The following is a 19,517-nucleotide window of genomic DNA, read 5'->3' on the forward strand; positions in this document are numbered from 1 at the left end:
CTGCCCTGATCCAGGCAACAACAACAAAAAAGATCCGGGCCCGAATTGATCAAATGAATGATTATAACCTTGTTTTACAAATGTTGCAGCTATAGCCATAACTTGTCTGCATTTTATGGAACGAGAGGATAGTGTCGTGTCTCTTTAATCCCCCATTTAATGAAGGTTTTGCTTTTCAGAGCACAGACTCGAGAACTTACCGACAACTCATTGAACCAGCCTACAGTCTATTGATCTATGAGACCGTGACCAAAGTTTGCTGCTAGATTTTGTCATGACATTTTAAACATACTAGTTCTTGCTAACCTCTCAAACATGCCAAGTCTCCAGCCTTCTGAAGGAATGACTTATTTTTAACCATAATCATCTTCTTGCAGTATATTTTATCTGATGTTATTTTTGACCTGTCAGTCATGTGTAGGTGTTTTGCCAGTGCATTGTCCTGTCAACAATGCAACTACTAAAAAGTATCCCTCTGTCGCAGCTGATGAAGAAAATGTCAGGGGAAACACAAAAAGTGAATTTCAAACTCGACCCTGTAACTTTGGAAGGTTATATTTATACAGCTAAAGCCTCATATTAGCTTTAGCCTTCTTACAGTAGAGTTACATTAAAAAGGATCTATTCACAGCCACTATGAAAAGGATTAATAATGACAGGATTCATATTTACAACAACCAGTAACTCATAGTAGTACTGTATATTGTAATTTCAAGGTTTACTTCCAAGCGCATTGTGGAGTTTATGATCACATAATACTCGTAACCAGCAAATTAGTAACCAGGTTACTCAGAGAAACCAGGTTACGCAGGTAATCTGAGAACATGTTTACAGGCACTCCAATAACGGATACTGGAAATCTGTGTGTACAGGCAGCAGCACCGTATCCTAATACAGCTCTGTGTTAATCTGCAGGCTGTTTTCATTCTGTTTTCACTCTTCGTAGCTATACTATACTAGCTATGTAGTTGTTTTAACCCAGACGATGACTTATTTATCACATAACTTTTGTACATAAGTTCCGTAGTTATTTTAACACAATTGTTGATTTATTTGTCACGTAAGTTTCGTACGTACTTATGTTGACCTAAACCACAATCTTTTCCTAAACCTAACCAAGTAGTTTTGTTGCCTAAACACGGCAGGGGCACGAAAAATGACAAACTCCCTTTTCGTAAGATATCATACAAATGGTTGTATGAGGATACGTTGAAGTTTAATACTCAAACGTGGCAACTTCCCCAATACTATAAAGCAAAAGCCATGTGGAAAATAACGATAGATTTTTGAAGATGATACTGTAGATGATGAAGAAACTTTTCTGCCCGTCTGACATGCGCTGTACAACTGAAGGGGCCTTTGGCAGTTAAATTCCATCCTAGTACTTTAATAATGTAGCTCAGCGTTGTTATATAAAATGTAAAATGTGTTTTGAAGAGATAACTTTTTTTGTTAAATGTTTGATTCACAGTGACTGTATTTTAGCTCGACACAATCAATTTGTTCATCCTTTCTATCAGTGAATGACCAAACTACATTATTAAGTAGCCATCTAGAGTTTTGTACTATAAATAGAATTAGCTCTGTTATGCAATAGATGATGATGCACTAGATACATTTGCTGCCTTATTGTTAGCTTGTTAGACAAGGCGTACATGTACGTGCTTCATAGTAGCAATTACTTTTCTTAGCTTTATTTGACTTTGTCTTTAATTTACTTAGATACGTACTGTGCAATGCAAGCCTGGCTTGCATTGGCTTGCAATAAAATGCTTTATTAGTGTCAGTGTTTGAACAGATAATGAGACGTGTCTCTATGTTAGACATCACACTGTTAAGTCATCTGCTGTAGTTTATGTTGAAGAAAAGGTTTTACACAGCGTTGTTTTTATTGAGGACGGACCGTTTGTTTTGTTGGAGCTGGTTTTAGAACATTCATTTTTTGTTGATTTTCACATAACAAGAAGAACTATGAATATTTATATTAGGATAATCTCATGAAGAATCTTATGTTCAAGAAAAGGATTTACACCGTGTTATTTTTGTTTTGTTTTATTGGAGCTGGTTTTAGAACATTCTTTTTTGTTGATTTACACATGTCAAGAAGAACTATGAATATTTATGCTAGGATAATCTCATGAAGAAACCTTTTGAATTGCAGGAATATTTGGCAACACTTTCCATGTCTATGATGTATTATAAACATGGGCGTCATAGAAAGTGTTACCGAATCAGGACTGTGTGCTCGGGAGATGAAGTGAGATCAGTATTAGTCTCCAATCTTCTAAATCTTTGGAATAAAAGAAAAAACAACTTCAAAATATGTTTGGCATCGTGAGAAGACTGTTAAAGGAACATTTTTGTCTGATTCGATTTGACGAAGTAGATTATCAGACAGCTCTTGAAGAATTGGGCCAATATTTAACCATCTCAGACAAATCCCAGCCCTGTGTCTGATGACACTGCACTTTCTCACTTGTATCAGGAGCTGTAAGTGTAAGAAACATGGTTAAATACCAACGGTGTGTTTTTTTAACTGTAGCAAGTCATGATAACAAAAACTGTAACTGTACAAATCCAAAGCATTGACATCATTGTTGTTTATTTATTATATTTGAAGTATTATACTGTTTGCTTTTGTCATAAACCAGCTGTCAATCTGATGTTATTTCTTGAAACAGGTAATATACACGATGATAGAATACAAATGGAATTAAAAACACTGAAAATAGTTGAACAAAGTGAAGAATCTGCCAGATGGTATTTGAGTAATGTTCTTAACCAAACTGTTAACGAACACTTCCAAATGACGTGTTTGTTTTTTTTTATGGTGAAAAAAAATAATAAAAGTATAAATTCAGCATGATATTGCCCTTGCTTGTATTTTTCATTCAAATCTCAATCATAAAAGCATGTTTCCTTGAATCCAGTTTGAAGGGGAACACCCCCTAAATCTCCGAGGAAGGTTCTATCCGTATTTGTGAACATGAGCGACTCCAGAGAAGGAAGCATCAAAACATGTGAAGTCATCAGGTATAATGTACAAAATCAATCAATACATGTGTACTATCGTTACATACGTTTCCGTAACCATGGTAACCTGTGCCAACCCCATGTGACCAAACAATGTTTGTGGGAATCATAAAGTCTGAACTAATTCCAAAAAATATATATGACGGCCAGAAAAAGGGAAATCTTGTTTGAGTTTAAATTGAAGCGTTATTGACGCTATTGTCTGTTAATATTGGTATCAATACCGCACTGCATTGTGTGATATTAATGCGTAAGTGTTTGCATGCTGTAATGTTTTACAAGAATACGCAAAATGTACAATTGGTTTCAAGCCCAAGTTTTCAGACATGCAAAAAAAAATCGTACATACTGTTTTAACGTACTAAATAGGTGCTAGTGTGGAAATTCAGAAGCAACCAATGAATGAGAGACTGATTTTGTGGACCTACAGAATGGCTGTTCTTTATTCTACTGTAGTGTTCTCAGTTGTGCGACAGAACATGTACCCATTTACTTAGAACAATTCCCCTGTGTCATCTATAACACCTTTCACAAATCACTACCTATGGAGCAGTTCCACACTTTACACTTGATGACATCACACGTTTGAGTTTTAGCCCACTCGTTTTGGGACTTAGGAGAGAGTTGTTCATGGTCACTCACATTTTGGCACTGACTGACCGTAGGAATAACATCAATGCATTTTGAAAATGGGCGTAGTTCTCCTTTAAAAAACTCTCGGGGATTGAACCAGCAACCTTTTTGTGCATTGGGTGGCTCACTGGCCACCGGAGGATTTGACACGTGATGGCCACCTGTGCCCACCAGGGGGACCCACACACCGTGCTTCGTACTTCATTCGGTCTGCGAAATGAACAGAGGTGGAGTACCATACAGTTGCTCATGTGGGCCACTTAAGTCAAAATTATAGGTACTTTTACTTGAGGATTTCCATTTTACTTTATACTTCTGCTCCAGTACCTCTCAAAGGGAAATATTGTAAATGCATGAGGAGACAAATGGAAACAAATGACTGTTTCCAGGAAAAAAATCTGTCTCGTCAATACTTTTAACTGAAATAGCAAGCTGTGTCACGTGACCTCTTTCCACCAACCAGAGCCTCACAATAAACTATTTGGCGACACACCAGGAAGTAAACAGCACCTTGACATGCCATTCGAACTTATTGTACATATCACGGCCACTTAGCGTTTTTATTGGCGTCTAAGTTTCCTCATATCACTTCGGTGTCATATCACTTCGGTGGTTTTCGCGCGCATGTGTCGTTGATGTAATTACAATTTAGTGGACAAAAGTGTCTATTCTTCAATGGCCAGTTCTTTTCCAAGTGTACCCGAGCTCGTTGCGCGTGCTCGGCTCTTGTATGGCCAGGTGTTTGGCGAAGAGGCTCCTCAGACGGCGGTGTGTGCCCCCGGAAGAGTCAACCTGATAGGGGAGCACACCGACTACAACCAGGGATTTGTGCTTCCGATGGTAACATCACGACTGTTGAACAGCTCACCGGTGTGATTTGGGTGAAAGGGATACACCGTTGTTTGACTGTCACGCCAAATCTCGTCAGAAATTCTTGCAATTTAATGTTTTATGTGGTGCCTGTTGGTGCACGTGTTATAGCAGCTCACGGACTGCTCTGTCATAGTGTGTTAACAACAGCGGTGCAGTTCAGAATATAGCCCAGGTTAATAGGGTAACAATTCTTCATAGATATAACCATGGGAATTGATTAATTACCAGCTGGAATTAAGAAAAAAATAGATATATAAAAATGTTTCCTGATATTATATGTTTGAAAACGCGAATGAGGCATTACCTTATTTCCAGGACATAAATCCGAACATTGGATAAAGCCAGGTTCAAAATTGTTGTTTCATTTTGTTTAAATATTAGTTTCAAAGGTTTTTACAGAAGTGGTTTCCTATATATCTTAATTTGTCCTTCCATAAATCAGAAGACATTGTCAACAGCCATACAAACTCCATTTCTGCTTTTAGTGATATGATGTTGTATCAATGAGTCTGAATGATATGTGAACAAACCCCTCTGTAGAAACCTTCAGAATAGAGAGAGGAATGAAAGTGTAATGTTTGGTGTATTTAAGAGCGACTGAAGTGGAGATTTCTGGATCAGAGTCTGAGAAAAAAACTAATTTTGAGAAAGAGATGTTTAGTTAAATTCCAATAATTTTTAGGACACTACAGGTGAATAGGGTAAAAAAACAAATAGATACAACCATACAACTTCCCCAGTTGATTACTGACATTAATACAACTTTTTTTTTTTTTAATATTACAAGCTCTGAAATGTTTTGTTTAATATGCAAATGAGGCATTTATGTAATGCTAGTCGTAACAGAAGAGCAGAACCTCAGGACTGGAAAATGGACTGTAGTTCCACATATCCGTGATAAGCAGGAAACATAATACTTCCTGGTTTTATTTTTAGGTTAGTTCCCCTGTGACACAGAGGAAAAGATAACCACTCAGCTGCGTTGTGTTTGTTTGGGTTTGGTGAGCCAGGCGCTGCCCCTGGTGACTGTGATGGTTGGGGGTCAAACCTCTGGCCCGAATGTCACCGTGGTAACGGCAACCGAGGATGCTGACGAGCCTCGGAGGGTGGACTTCAGCCTGCCCGGTGACGGATCACCGCTTCCTCCGGGGTTACCCCGCTGGGCGAACTATGTGAAGGGTGTTATCCAGCATTACCGGGGTAAACAAAGCAACGAGTGTATTGACTGCTATAATGACATCACACTTAATGAAAAATAGATATTACTACGAATAGTACTACAGGAGTTTATTTTCCAGTGTTTACCCCGTCCAGTGAATGTAGTCCTGTCAAAGTGAATGAGAACAGATCTGCAGCATATCTCACATGTTGACCTGCTTTGGTCGGACACAGTAGTATATTCATTTCATGTGTTCTGTCTCCCCTGTCTGTCTGCTGTGCTTCAGCTCCTCCTGTCCCAGGTTTCAGGGCGGTGATAGCCAGCAGTGTCCCCCTGGGAGGGGGTCTGTCCAGCTCTGCCTCTCTGGAGGTGGCTTGCTACACATTTCTGCAGCAACTCAAGCCAGGTCAGAATCTGAGTACGGTCGGACCAGCGTGACTCTGATGTTCAGGTAGTGCAGACAGGAAGGAATCTGTCATTATATTAGGGATGGATGAAGTGATTTTTCAAGGAATGGCCAATATTGGATCGACGCATCAGCAAACTGATGAGTTGGTGTTAACATGAACTGATATTGCTTAATTACAGCCTGAAGTTCTGCCGAGGCTAAAATTCTTTCAAATTTTTGTTTACTTAAAGTATGTAAGAAGTGGAGGTGGTCACCATCACGGTTTTTGAAGCCTTGACTTTCAGCATTTTTGCCGTCAACCTCTTGGTTTATGGCCAACGCCATCTTGGTTGACACGAGAGGGTGGAGATAAGTACAACTGAATGCTGAATGTAAAACTGTTACAGTTAACTTTTACAATACAACTTCCAGACCAGACAACGCTGTGGTAGCGACCTGTCAATCACAAGGTAGCCCCGCCCTAAAGCATACTCTGCTTTATGGTCTGTTTGACTCTAAATGGACCATAATGTACTAAATGAACATCATGCTGTATTGAAGAAGACTTGAAACTCGAGATTGAGACATAAACTCATGTTTACAATGTTTACTGAGGTTATAAATCAAGAGAGAAGTAGAGTCATCTTCTCATAGACTTCCATACAATCTGACTTCTTTTTGCAACCAGAGGAGTCGCCGCCCGATGGCCAGTAGAGAGAATGCAAGTTTAAGGCACCTCTGCATGGGCTTCACTTTCCAGAACCGGAGGTGGCCGTCTGTATTTACTCTACGTGTTTTTTCATCTTTCAGATGAAGGAGACAAGGTATCTACAGCGGTGGCCTGCCAGAAGGCAGAACACACTCATGCCGGTGTGCCCTGTGGCATTATGGATCAGTTTGTGTCTGTTCTGGGCAGGGAGGGCCATGCTCTGCTCATTGACTGCAGGTAGTGTACACATCCAATGAGAGCAGGTTAATCCAAAGGTTTTTGAGTCACATTCTTCTTTGTTACAATTGGCATGTTTGTGGCAAAACGCTTTCAAAGGCAGAGGGATATTTTTACATCCACCATTTTCAATAATGTACTTGTCTGTGGTTGGACTCAGGTCGCTGGAGGCCACCCCAGTCCCTCTGGCAGATCCAGACGTGGTCATTCTCATCACTAACTCCAATGTGAAGCACTCTCTGACCGGCAGCGAGTACCCCATGAGACGCAGACGGTGTGAGGAGGCTGCCTCCATCCTGGGAAAGGACAGTCTCAGAGATGCCACTATTAAGGACCTAGAGGGTGTGAAATACATATATATTTTTATCATCCTGTCCCTTTCTGTCTTATTTTATCACACCCTATCTTTCTCTGTTGTGGACTAGCTCACAATGCTAATTCCTGCCGTGTCCTCCTCCCATTCATATCAATATATCAACGCTGCATATTTTGATAAAGGAAATTAATTTAAACTAACGTCCAATGCTCTTGAAGCTCATTGAAGCCCGACGTAGCGTGTGAATTCCAGACGTGTCCCTATCATTTCAGAGGCAAGGGACAGACTGGATGACGTAACTTATCGAAGAGCTCGTCACGTGATTGAGGAGATAGAAAGAACTGTCCAAGCTGCCGAAGCCCTGAAGAGAGGAGCCTACAAAGAGTTTGGCAAGCTTATGGTGGAGAGCCACAACTCCCTCAGGTAAAAGCTGCATTGCGCGCGTAGAACTTTAGAGTCACGGTTTAGGACAGAATGTGGGAGAGGCGTGTGTGTTCACCGGGTGTCCCTGTGTCAGAGACCTGTACGAGGTGAGCTGCAGGGAGCTGGATGAGCTGGTGTCCGCAGCCATGGAGGTGCAGGGGGTGTTTGGCAGCCGGATGACCGGCGGAGGATTCGGCGGCTGCACCGTGACTTTGCTGCAGGCGCACGCCATCGACCAGACTATACTCCACATACAGGTTAAAACACACACTCCTTCATATACTGTAGAGACCATATGTACTGTCTGTGAGTTATTAGGATTATCATCAACAAATAAGTGTTTTGTTTTTAATGTTTTTTTAAAAATACTTGTATTGAAAGCTAGTAGATGCACATAGATAAGCTATTAGGCCAAAATTTGCGTTTATTTAAAGGTGCAATGTGAAAGATGTGGCGAGAATTCAAATTTAAAGCCTTCTAACGAAAATAATCAACAGAATGTTAGTGTTGATGTCATGTCAAAGATGTGTTTCAGAGATATCTGAAATGAGCATGCTAACCAGCTAGCCCTGACCCGTCCTGTCTTGTAGTACCACTTGTACCTCCAGAGGGCGACAGTGAGTCACTGTAGCGTCCAGTCTTTCCCTCTGTCCAACATGGGAGGACCAATAAGTAGAGCTGCCCACAGGGCTTGTTGAAGGTACAAGGCAATCACAGTAAGCCCGCCCATAAGCATGCTCTTCTTTATGTATGGTCTGTTTGACTCTAGATGGACCATCATGTACTAAATGAACATCATGCTGTATTGAAGAAGACTTGAAACTAGAGATTGAGACATAAACTCATGATTACAATGTTTACTGAGGTAATAAATCAAGAGAGAAGTAGAGTCATTTTCTCACAGACTTCTATACAATCCGACTTATTTTTGCAACCAGAGGAGTCGCCCCCTGCTGGTCAGTAGAGAGAATGCACGTTTTAGGACACTTCCGCATCGGCTTCACTCTGCAGAACTGGAGGTTGCCGCCTGATTAAATCAGTGATTCCTCATTTTCCATTCGTCGGGTCTTAGATATTTTTAGAGGACTTTTCCCCTCTCACCCCATTTCAAATTAAAAGCCCCACAGAATGAATTCTAACTGGAATGCTTGTGATGAAGCCTCTCATTTTAGTGTCAAACATTATGATTCTGTCTCCTCTCCCCCTCTCCCCTCCACCCAGTCCCACCCTTTCAAAATAAAAGCCCCACAAATACAAGTTTCAATCCAAGAGTATGAATCTAAAATGCAGAAAAGAGAGTAGCGCTATCTCAATTGAACCTGAATGACACTACCGGTAACATTGGCGTGTGTATATATTTCGATTTCTTCGGGCAGTAGAAGCCACACTGTCAAAATTTCTTTAGGAATTTTCTAGTTTACTTTTGAAGATCACATTTGTAGCGAGTAATGGACTTATATATTCAGCTGACTTCTTCTCATCCTGCAACATAGGAGGTGCAACTAAGTCAGTTGTAGTTGGGAAACAAATTCAACTTTTTCTGTTTTCACGATTCTGTTTTCTGTAAAAATCTTTGCATTCCGAACGGCATTTGAAATGAAAAGTGTCAGAGGACATTTGTTCACAGGGGATAAAAAGCACATTCAATGTTCTGTCTGTCACTTTAAGGGGCGCATTTCACACAAATTGCCCCAGTCCCTAGTGTCTTGCTCAGACAGCTCCTGTGTGTGTGTATGAGCTGTGAATAAGAGCAAGCTTCGTGGAGCCACAAGTGTCCAGTTATCAGCATGCTGGTCTGGTCACCGTGGTCCTGCTACTTTTCTGTTTTTAACACAGTCAGACTTTGGGCCTGCTGGTAGTGGACACCACTCAGAATCAACAAAGATGCACATTTAACCACAGAAAAGCACAGGAACTTATGAGGATGACACGTTTGCTTGGCACAAATGAGAAGGAAAAGAGCAGCAGCCTTCTTTTTTTTGTGTTTGAAACTCCTGTTTCATAAATCTTCAGTTTTGGAAGCGGACTTGGCAGATTTCCTCGCATCTTTTCTAACTTGGCCGTATCCTGGCTACTAGCTGTCAAAGGAAACAAGTCTTGCTTCAAAGCACTTGGAACATCCACATCCCCTCGGTCCTCAGCATTCCTGACCTCGTCCTCCCAATAACAACATCAGAGAGGGCTTCGCGATCGCCTTGCCTCCAAGATGCCCAACCTCAACTCACCGGACGACAACAGCAACAGGAACTCTCTCCAGGACCCGGTGTCGCTGAACGTTGGTGGGGAAATCTACACCACCACCCTGGGCACTCTGACAGGCTGCCGCGACTCTATGCTCGGCGCGATGTTCACCGGACAAATCCCCGTGCTGAGAGATAACGGAGGGAACGTCTTCATAGACCGAGACGGTAAAGTGTTCCGGTACATTCTGAACTACCTGCGCTCCAGCTCCCTGGATCTGCCGGAGGGCTTCTCAGAGCTGGCACTGCTGCGGAGGGAGGCAGATTTCTTTCAGATACGGCCCCTGCTGGAGGAGATTTGCCGCTACGAGGCGTCAGTGCCTCTCAGCCTTCGAGGAGGGCCCCTAGGAGCCATGATTGTGCTGAATGTTGATTCCAAGGTATGCCTTTTTTTTAAGTTAGAGCAATATTTTCTCTGCATTGAATCAAATCAATGGGCTTCATGCATTGTAAAATTCTTCCCTTTACTAATTTTTGTGTATAAATCCTTCCCTAAAATAGGATGGACTATCGATTTTACAAGTCCAGTTAAGCATTTGGTGAATGTGACTTTGAACACTTGTACCAGCAAACCTCAGATAAAAAAAGATTTTGGATAAGGTAAAAGAAAATGTTCTTGCATGAGGCGCATTGTTTTGGCATGAGTTTTAGTTCATATTAGATATTGACCTAAATACCTTAATGGGTTTCTAAATGTAATTTCCATAGAAGGGCCAGAGAATAAAAAGTTCATTCACATAGAGGTGATGAGACCCTCTTATAACCCTCACTGCTAACAGTCAGTTTGAGATCTGGAGGCTCAGAAGTAAGCTAAATGGACAGTACCGACTCCTGAGATTGTTTTTGAGTCAGATGCGGTTTTGGTCCTGTGAGACGGGAGAACTTAAAGGAATAGTTTGACATTTTTCAGAAACAACACCTATTTGTCTTCTTGTTGAGTTTGATGAAAAGATTGACACTCTCTGTGTGTCGGTACGCTAAATATAAAGCTGCAGCCAGCTGTCGGCTAATTTAGCTTAGCATAAAGACAAGAAGCGGGGGATGAAACGGCTAGCCTGGCTGAGAGAAAGAATGGTAATTTGCGAGGTTTTAACAAAGTTTACTTTAGGACAGAGCCTGGCTAACTGTTTTTAGTCTTTGTGCTAAGCTAAATTAGCTTCATATTAGGCGTACCGACACAATGTTCCTCGAACTCTTGGTAAGAAAGTAAATGGGGATGTTCCTCAAAATGTCAAACTTTTCCCTTTTGACCTGAATTAAAAATTTCGATTGGGTTCAACAGAACATTTTAAGAATGTTTTAGATATGACTGGCCTTGGGTAACCTTTGTGAGAGCCAGTTTGTGTTTACCATACAGTACGTGAGTAGAAGATGTGTGTTTGCACATTCAGAGACATGGACGGACCGGTTCTTTTGTTTGTGTGCACTCTGGAGGATGTGTAGTCAGCACAGTCTGCCCTCTCATTCCAGGTCCGCGTTCTCCACTTCAACCTGCGCCATGGGCCAGAAAACTATGAGCTCCGCACATGCTCCGTGCGAGCCTTCACAGTGGACCTCTTTTGTACCTGGAGGGCCTTCCTGGCCCTCCTCTGTGAGCGCTTCTCCTACAGAACACCCCAGGGCCTCGCTAGCCCCTGTCCGTGCAACCCGACGCAGAACAGGCTGAAACTGGAGTGGGTGCCGAGGCCTGACGAACTGCCGCGGGATCACTACGACAAGCAGCGCTACCGGGGGCTGACCGTCTCGTACCCGGAGCTGGTGCAGTCGGACGACATCATGAACATGCACCACAACCCGAGCGATATTGTGGACATGCAGGGGTTTGTGGAGGAGCTGCTGAAGTTATCTTTGGCTGAAGGCTTCAAGGTTGATCTGGTGACTCCCAACCCGGCAGAAATACTTAACTGCACCTCACTCCGGCTTGTCAAGTCCTGAGCTCTGGGCAAAGAACTTAAACTAAAAGCACCAGAACATGCCAAGTCCTGAACGATTGTTTTCTGTGGTCACAACTCAACCAGCTATCCAGTTAGTTAAGATTTGGGGCTAACCTTTTTAATCAAAGGGATACAGATTATGACTGGTATCCGTGTTTGTTCTCCTGTCATATGGTTTACTGAAATAGTAAATAATAGGCTGTGTTAAAGGCAGAATGATTATTTTGCTGTGTTCTGGACATTTCTGGCCGTCAACCTGCTATAATTACGTAGCGTCGGGGGGCCAGATCCGAAGCATGCGTCCAAGAGGAAGATGGCAGCCACAGCGCCACAAAAAATGCAAATATAAAGAGGTGAAACGCCAAGCGGACAAAGCCATGGGTGTGTAAATAAAACTGGATGCAGCGTTGGAGACGGGGCCCCGTTCATTCCTATGAAAGTTTCTCAGTGGTGCATGAAACCTCAATGGCTCGACTGCTGTGTATAAAATGACCTGGATCTTCTGCATCTTTGGGTGCGCTAGCATTTCCTCTCAGCTGCTTGGTCTCTGCTCTCTCACATGAACGGCAGTTCATTGTGCTAACGGATATAACAGGCTATCAGTGCACTTTGTAACTTTTAGGACCCAATGATTTAAATCAGGGCTATTCAAGTGTTCATACCGGGGAGTAGATATACCTTTTTTTTTTTAAAGTGATTATCCGCTGACATCTCTTTTGCTATAGAAGTCTATGGGGAAAATGTCCTTCTGGGCCTAATTTCACCACGTGAAGAACTCGGAAGTTGTAATGCCACCGTTCAGCCACTACGGAAATTGTACTCACTTCTGCTTCCCATGCAGCCCTGTAGATTCACCAGTAACACCTTTCATGAGTTTCTTCATTCATTACATTATGATCTATGGATAATTCTGTTCCCTGTTGTCCATGAGTAAGAGCACCGAAGTGGCAATAAATAATAGCTCATTCTGGGAAATCCACTTATTCCCTGTTTTTGCAGAAGCAGGTGAGAGTTTGATGAGGGTCTACATCACTCTCGTGTCTGTGCCCTTTCCCCGTAACGTTATTTTTACCTGTGTTTGTTTACCTTGTATTGTCTTGAGGCCTAACAAATGTCTCGTGTGCCTTTTACTACCTCATGAAACATGAAGAAGCAGACGTCATGTCACTTGCTCAAACGATTTCTCTCCAAACACAATGACTTCCTGGATTCCTGTCGTCGCCATGAGGTTGCCAAGCAACCAGCGGACAATTCGGTCACTGTGACTAGCCGATGGCCAAGAAATGTGAAGTTTAAGCCAGGCTGGCTGTTTCCAGTCTGTATGCTAAACTTAGATAATTACTTCCGTACTGTAGCTCCAGTCAATGCACGGATATGAGAGTGTCGTCTAACAAACACAGGACTTTCACCCAGGAGACCGGTGTTTGTGTCCCCTGTGAAACCAATAGTCAATGTTGTGGTGGGTAAAATTACATAAGGTTACAGACATACTAACCCAAACCATAATCTTCCGTTTCCTAAACCTAAAGAAGTAGTTTTGTTGCCTACAAAGAAGTAGTGTTGTTACCTAAACCTAACGTTGTTTCGCTAGCGCTAGCATGTAATTCTATCACATTCCGTGCCTCCACGACGTAATGAGCCATTAAGAAGGTGTTTGACCTATTTCTGTAAGATCACATTGCCTTTTAGACTTAGAAATTCCACCTTAGACCTAAAACATTCAACATATGTCATAGAAGTAAATGAGTTACATTTACTTCCTATTTTACTGACATAGTTTTGATTTTGAAAGTCAAGTTTTTTTGCTGTGTTTTCTACATAGTTGACATTAATGGTAAGATGATATTTTGTTAGACTTGACTAATATATTTTTCCAACTAAAAAAAAATCTGCACCAATGCTCCACATTAGAATTAGCTTATTGACATTATTTCATGATAAATTAAAGTCTGAGTTATGAACTCGGTGTGTAACTGTGGAGGAGGAGAAGATGCGTCTCGTTGCGATGAACAAACAGTGGTTCTTTCTTCTGGCTCCCTCTTTGAACTTACTTCCTCTGACTGAGGAGCATGAAGTGGCTCTGCAGCCGCTCTAGATGGACAGTCTGGTTCCATCATGCTTACCGTATTCACATTCTGCGCAAGGAACATCAGCATGCTCACGTACAGCTGTAATGCTTAGCGCTCAGATTTAGGGATTTGTTTCAGATGTATTGTTGGTTGAAGGTTACTGTGGATTAAGTACTCATGTGTGTGTTTGTATGTTTGTCATTTTTTCCTGAACAGGAGCGATACAGTGGAACCCCAACTTTCTATGTCACAACTCCTTCAGAGGGAGCTCGGGCTCTCAGTCTGCCCTGACCGTTGTCGACGCATCTCTGCTGTATAACTGATTCATTCCTCTTTATGGGCGTTTCTTTTTCCTTTAAATCTTTCACTGTTAAAATGAAACTTAATGTTTTTATGCACACGAGCTGATTGAGATGTTAATGTGCCTTCGCAGTAAAACATTGTTGTACCTGTTCTGTAGCAAACAGCAGACGGACACAGTTAGAGATTAGCTGGTGGAACATTTAGTAGCTGAAGAGACAGATTTATTTTTCCTCAGGAGTTGGTGGGGAACAAAAACGGAGCTAAAAGGAGTGACAGTTGATTTATTATTATTATTTTAATAAAACTGATACTGCAGCTCATACTGAAGGTGTTAGTTGGGGTCAGCTAGATGTGAACCAAACACGGCCTGGACTCGCCTACGGTCATTCTTAAGAAAAAGACTAATCGGGCAGATTAAGTGCAAACATCTTTGGGCTGAGCCGTAGGAACGCAGGGGCTTTAAATAATATCCCAGTTTATATTAATAAAGTTGTTTTCAGATTTTTAAAAAAGAACTGCTGCGCTTTTGTTTTAAAGGTTATACCAGAAGTCTTATCTCATTCTCAACCTGCCCCTATTTGAAATGAAATGATCAAAATATTCTGTAATTGAATGTGTGGGAATTAACAGGATTTAAAATCATACTTTTCCTTTGGTACCTTGATTTTAAATAAATAAATACAAGTTCCTGTCTTGTTTTAATGTTCTGCTGGAAGGAAGCTCTGCAGAAGCTGAGGTGTCTGTATGTTTTCATAAACTTTCCTTTTGAGTGATAGGAACGATCAGATCAAATTATAGGCTTTTTCAATGGGATTTTTTTCAAATCCAAAAGCATTCTTGTCCATAGTTTTAGTTTGTGTATGGCAATTGTGTCTTCAGAACAATTGTTGCTTAAAATTAAATTTATAATCAGAAAATGGTAAGAATTTGCCAATATAAAGAAAAACATCTACAAACATGTTCTGTCCATATTCTAAATTCAGTGTCTCCGTTATAATAATAAAAATGTAAACACCTCATCATTTTAACAAACATCGAACAACCATTTCCCAGTAGTGGGATTGTCATTTAACCAATAATTGTTGTCTCGACTTATCCAAACAGAATACCCATTTTGCTACGAATATAAAGAGTATCCTGTTTCAAGAGAGATGATGAAAGAAGCCCTTCGTGAAAAAGTCATAGGAAAAACTGCACTGACCTATGAAATGTTTTAGAACAGAAGCGAACGCGGAAGTGGGATGGGCGGGTTTTGATCTCTTGGTAAGAGTTTAACGAGGTGCACTTGAATGCATCACAAGGGAGGAGTTAGCAAAACAGTGAAGTTTAGCCTAACAGGAAACACCGAGGTTACCACAGTGGAAAAAGAAGGAGCACCAGTCCACGTTTTAGGTTTACCTGGGGCCCAGTCGTGATATTTAACTCGGCAAATACACTGTCGCTTGGATTCTGGGAGTAACATTACACGCTTACGGTCTGGTCACATTGTTTCCCGACTTTGAGGATAGAGCTTTAGCCAACGAAATCACCCGACACTGACCGGGGGTGGACTCTTCTCCAGCGGCTGTGAACTGTAGACATCCTCTGAGCAACGGCTGCTTTGAATCAGGTGGGTTGGGAGCTCGTGCCAACAGGTGTTTGCTTGAGTGTCAGGAGGCTAACAATGTAACTAACGTCACCGTGTTCATCATAGCCACCGGTTTGACGTCCAGCGCCTGAATGGCTCCAACTCGAGCTAACTAAAGTTGCTAGGTTAGCCAGACAGCACTCTCCCTATTGCTGACTGGCTAGCTGGCTAACAACTAATATTCCACCCAGAAATCAAAGTGCTAGCGCCATATGTAATGACAAGCTAATTAGCACATGTCTCATGTAAGTTGGCTACATTGCTCACAACATACATTCTTATATTACATGTTAAACTTTAAGGAATTGGGTTAAGTTAACGTTGCCTAACGTTACTATCTCACACGTATTCTAATTGAAACAGACATAGGTACGGTCATAAAAACCCCTGAAAATTCATGTTTTTACAGCTTGTGTTGTGCCTCAGTGGTTTTGCTTGGTGTACTTATTCCATGCCGAACGTACCATAGTGACTGAATGACTTGAAAATCTCGTCAGTCATGTTCTACGGAAAAGAGGGTCTTCTGTCTATAACGACACCCACATTTAATCGGCGTTTTTCTTGTGTAAAGATTTGTAAGGATGCGTTTTTATCCAATCTCGTATTGTGGTTTGCCAACCATCGCCTAGCTTGTTGTTAACTAAACTCAAACTTACAGTAAACCATGCGTCATGGGGGAACTTACTACTAGCTTAAGTGGGCGTTAGCAAACACCTGGGCAGAAACTATAGCAACTTGAAGCCGTTGATTTGGCAAGGACGTATCTCCGGTAACGTCACAGAAAATGATCAATAAATGTATCGATAAACTATGTTGCCAGTGGTACCGAAGAAACCGTGGCGTTTCCTGCTGACCTCACTGTGCAGACAGGTGAGTAGTAGCTGGGAGACGGAGGTTGCGTAATGACGGAAACGTAGAACCTCAGCAAGGCGTGTCTCCTCAGCAGGTATGTTAGTGAGCGCCCTTTGAGTCAACGGTCTGGTTTCAAGCATGAGTAATCGGTGTGTGAGCGAGAAGCGTTTCACCGGTTTGACTGGTGTCTGGGCAATTCACAACACTAAAACATGTAGAATACAAATACTAACACAGCCCCTACTCGACTTTGTCCAATCAGCCAGAGCTAACTCAATTAGCTCATTTGTTGTACTAAACTGCACGCTCATCCAGTGGACTGTATACATGTAACTAAAGTCCTCCAGTATCATCGGCTGGTTAACTTTGACGGACATAAAGTTGCATCGACGGAGTCCCACAATCTGGACAGGAAACTGCTTGAAGGACAAAGGCTGTGTCCTTGCAACTCCACCTGCATGAGCTAGCCCAAACAAACAGCCTTTGTTCTCAGTAGCTATTACACCTGCATGGTAAAGTCCACCTGTAGCTATTAAGCAGGCAAAATAAATGGCCGCTCCCAAATCAGTGTGTTTTAGAGGAGTTGGCTTGAGCAAAAGCAGGAGGGTATTTTTTTTTTTTTGTCTCTCTTCAGTTGCACGAATGATGTGAATATACGTGCCAGAAACCAGGAAGTTCAATGATCTAACCTCACAGCGGTGAGAATGCTGTCAGAGAGGCTTACCTTGCTTGTAAACTTCAAACAGAGCGCTCGGCTCGAGACGGTCACGCTGTGTTTGGCGCTGTTAACTGTTAACCTGATTCCTGTTTTCACCTCTCCCAATGTGCAACACATTATCTGGCAGGAAAATAAGCTTTTTTTTTTTCTTTCTGTCTCTTGCTAATGGGATTGCACAGGAAGTAAAAATGCTGCAGAATGTTCCCCTCGCTCATTCTCTTTACAGCAGGTGTCCCAGGTCATTGTGAGAATGTAGTATGTATGCATGTTGAGTTTTAAATGACGTTAACATAATCAAAGTACATTGGCTGCATATCCAGTACCTTTCTCTTGTTTTGGCCAATGTTTTTTTTTTTCTCCACACCCCCCTATCTTGATAATAATATTATGTTAAATATGCAGAGGTAGGGCTGTATAATTAGAGGGAAATAGCTTAACAATTAAACAATTGGTCAGCAGGTTCATCACTAATGAAATTACTAATTGCAACCTACAGGTCTGTATTTGTAAATATCTTCGTGATATTATCCAAGATGTGATTGTACCAATCATACAAACTCATGTTCTATTTATTTTTTGCCGTTTTTCTAATGTTAGTTCTATCTTGACATCACTTTCTGTTTAAACTTGATTATGGTCTTCATAAGTGGGATAATGTACAGTGAGGGGGGGTCATTGTTGCAAAATCAACCCCAACAGGACGAGCAGGACCCCAAAGTGAGGTGGTCTACTTACTTAAGACACAAAATATTGATTTAAAAAGTCAATAGTCCGCTCCCTGTGTATGCTTAGATAATTGCATTATTGTGCATAGCAGAGGTCTGTTATTCAAAGCAGCGCTGTGCTATAAAGAAACAGACCGTATAGTGCCGTCATTGACCAATCAGAATGGAGTATTTAACAAAGCTGCGCAATACTTATTCATTACAGTAATAGTGTAATGTTGCTGATAAGTCACACATGACTGTTTCATTTTGTGACTGGTGATGTCTAGAGCTGCTGGTGTCTGCACTGTAGCTGCTAAGTGTGAGTGATTTGGCCCCAACAATTCAGGAAACTATTTTAATAATGTTACTTAGACACATTGTCATGGTTTCAAAGTGATCTGGCTGCATTATTTAAACGGGTAACTATCGGTTTAGAAGAAGAAGAAACCATTTTTATAGTCTTATACATTTACACGAAATTTGACGACTGCGTTTGATCCATCCCTGTATGGGAGTAGTGGGCTGCCATTGATTTGCGCCGGGGGTTCAGTGTATTGCTCAGGTACACTTCGACACGTCCCAGTCGGGGCTCGAACCGTTGACCTTCCCGTTCCTAGACGACCCGCTTAACCCAGTGAGCCACGGTCGCCTATATAGCACATCTAGAGGCGGAAGACAGAAGTTGTTTAGCAGCAAATTCCTTTTTCCACATTCAAAATGTGATGAAAATACTCACAAGAACCGCTAAATATTACCTCATGTTTCAACACTTGTCTCCAAGCAAACACTGACACATTCAGTCACCCGTTAACCGGGACACCACCTGATCCGTAGCACCAGTGCTCTCTGACACCCCCCTCATCATCAGTCCTTATCCCGCAGAATCAGAATCAGCTTTAATTGGAAGTCGTCATGTATTCAGGCCTGACATGAGGGGGAGCACCTTTTAAATCCTCTGTATGTTAAGTCCCTGTCATGAGTGAATTGCAGTTATCACAGTGACACTGTGAGTGTAAACATTGTCTGTCCGCCCCCCCCCCCCCCCCTCCTCCTCCCTCCCCTCCCTCCCCTCCCCTCCCCTCCTGTGTCTCCCTGGCTCTGATTACAGGAAGAGGCAGTGCGTTGGTGGGTGATATGATATCCTACCAGCCACGCCCAAGGCTGACAAGATCTCCTGTCTGCTTTGTTGGGGACAGTGGAAGAAAGTGTTTCCTGTAATGTCCTTCTGCTCCGTCTTGTCAGCCGCGTTCTTCTGCCCAGCTCTCTCTCTGTCTCAGCCAAGTGTCGGCACAACAC

At 42.0% G+C, this 19,517-nt stretch overlaps 3 protein-coding genes across 4 annotated transcripts in view; all 3 read left to right on the forward strand.

The window, feature by feature from the left end:
• Window positions 1–4,168: 4,168 nt before the first annotated feature.
• galk1 (galactokinase 1) lies at window positions 4,169–14,974 on the forward strand. Of its 2 annotated transcripts, none has more exons than XM_079293665.1 (8): window positions 4,169–4,506; window positions 5,550–5,739; window positions 5,985–6,104; window positions 6,897–7,032; window positions 7,193–7,374; window positions 7,621–7,771; window positions 7,866–8,028; window positions 14,231–14,974. In XM_079293665.1, exons 1-8 carry the CDS (start codon window positions 4,342–4,344, stop codon window positions 14,303–14,305), a joined length of 1,182 nt encoding a protein of 393 aa, XP_079149791.1. In that variant the 5' UTR covers window positions 4,169–4,341; the 3' UTR covers window positions 14,306–14,974. The 2 variants fall into 2 exon arrangements, with proteins under 2 accessions (XP_079149791.1, XP_079149792.1); XM_079293666.1 differs by lacking the exon at window positions 14,231–14,974 and adding an exon at window positions 9,608–9,684.
• Window positions 9,955–14,312, forward strand: LOC306795223 (BTB/POZ domain-containing protein KCTD21-like). The gene is made up of 2 exons (XM_079293667.1): window positions 9,955–10,391; window positions 11,482–14,312. Exons 1-2 carry the CDS (start codon window positions 9,978–9,980, stop codon window positions 11,944–11,946), a joined length of 879 nt encoding a protein of 292 aa, XP_079149793.1. The 5' UTR covers window positions 9,955–9,977; the 3' UTR covers window positions 11,947–14,312.
• Window positions 14,975–15,687: 713 nt separating the features above from the next.
• The window catches only part of llgl2 (LLGL scribble cell polarity complex component 2), a 34,190-nt gene continuing 30,360 nt past the window's right edge, over window positions 15,688–19,517 (forward strand). The window contains exon 1 of the mRNA XM_079293771.1: window positions 15,688–15,926. The gene's annotated coding sequence lies outside the window, so the exon portion shown is untranslated. The remainder of the gene's footprint in view (window positions 15,927–19,517) is intronic.

This window comes from Melanostigma gelatinosum, assembly GCF_949748355.1.
Source record: "Melanostigma gelatinosum genome assembly, chromosome: 21".
NCBI classification, from domain to species: domain Eukaryota; kingdom Metazoa; phylum Chordata; class Actinopteri; order Perciformes; family Zoarcidae; genus Melanostigma; species Melanostigma gelatinosum.

Excerpts from the sequence above, each read along its gene's own strand:
- LOC306795223 (XM_079293667.1), top strand. The coding sequence starts at position 9,978 with ATGCCCAACCTCAACTCACCGGACGACAACAGCAACAGGAACTCTCTC. Across the intron at positions 10,392-11,481 it reads TGCTGAATGTTGATTCCAAG|GTCCGCGTTCTCCACTTCAA; the intron begins GTATGCCTTTTT and ends CTCTCATTCCAG.
- galk1 (XM_079293665.1), top strand. The coding sequence starts at position 4,342 with ATGGCCAGTTCTTTTCCAAGTGTACCCGAGCTCGTTGCGCGTGCTCGG. Across the intron at positions 5,740-5,984 it reads TGTTATCCAGCATTACCGGG|CTCCTCCTGTCCCAGGTTTC; the intron begins GTAAACAAAGCA and ends GCTGTGCTTCAG. Across the intron at positions 7,375-7,620 it reads CACTATTAAGGACCTAGAGG|AGGCAAGGGACAGACTGGAT; the intron begins GTGTGAAATACA and ends CTATCATTTCAG.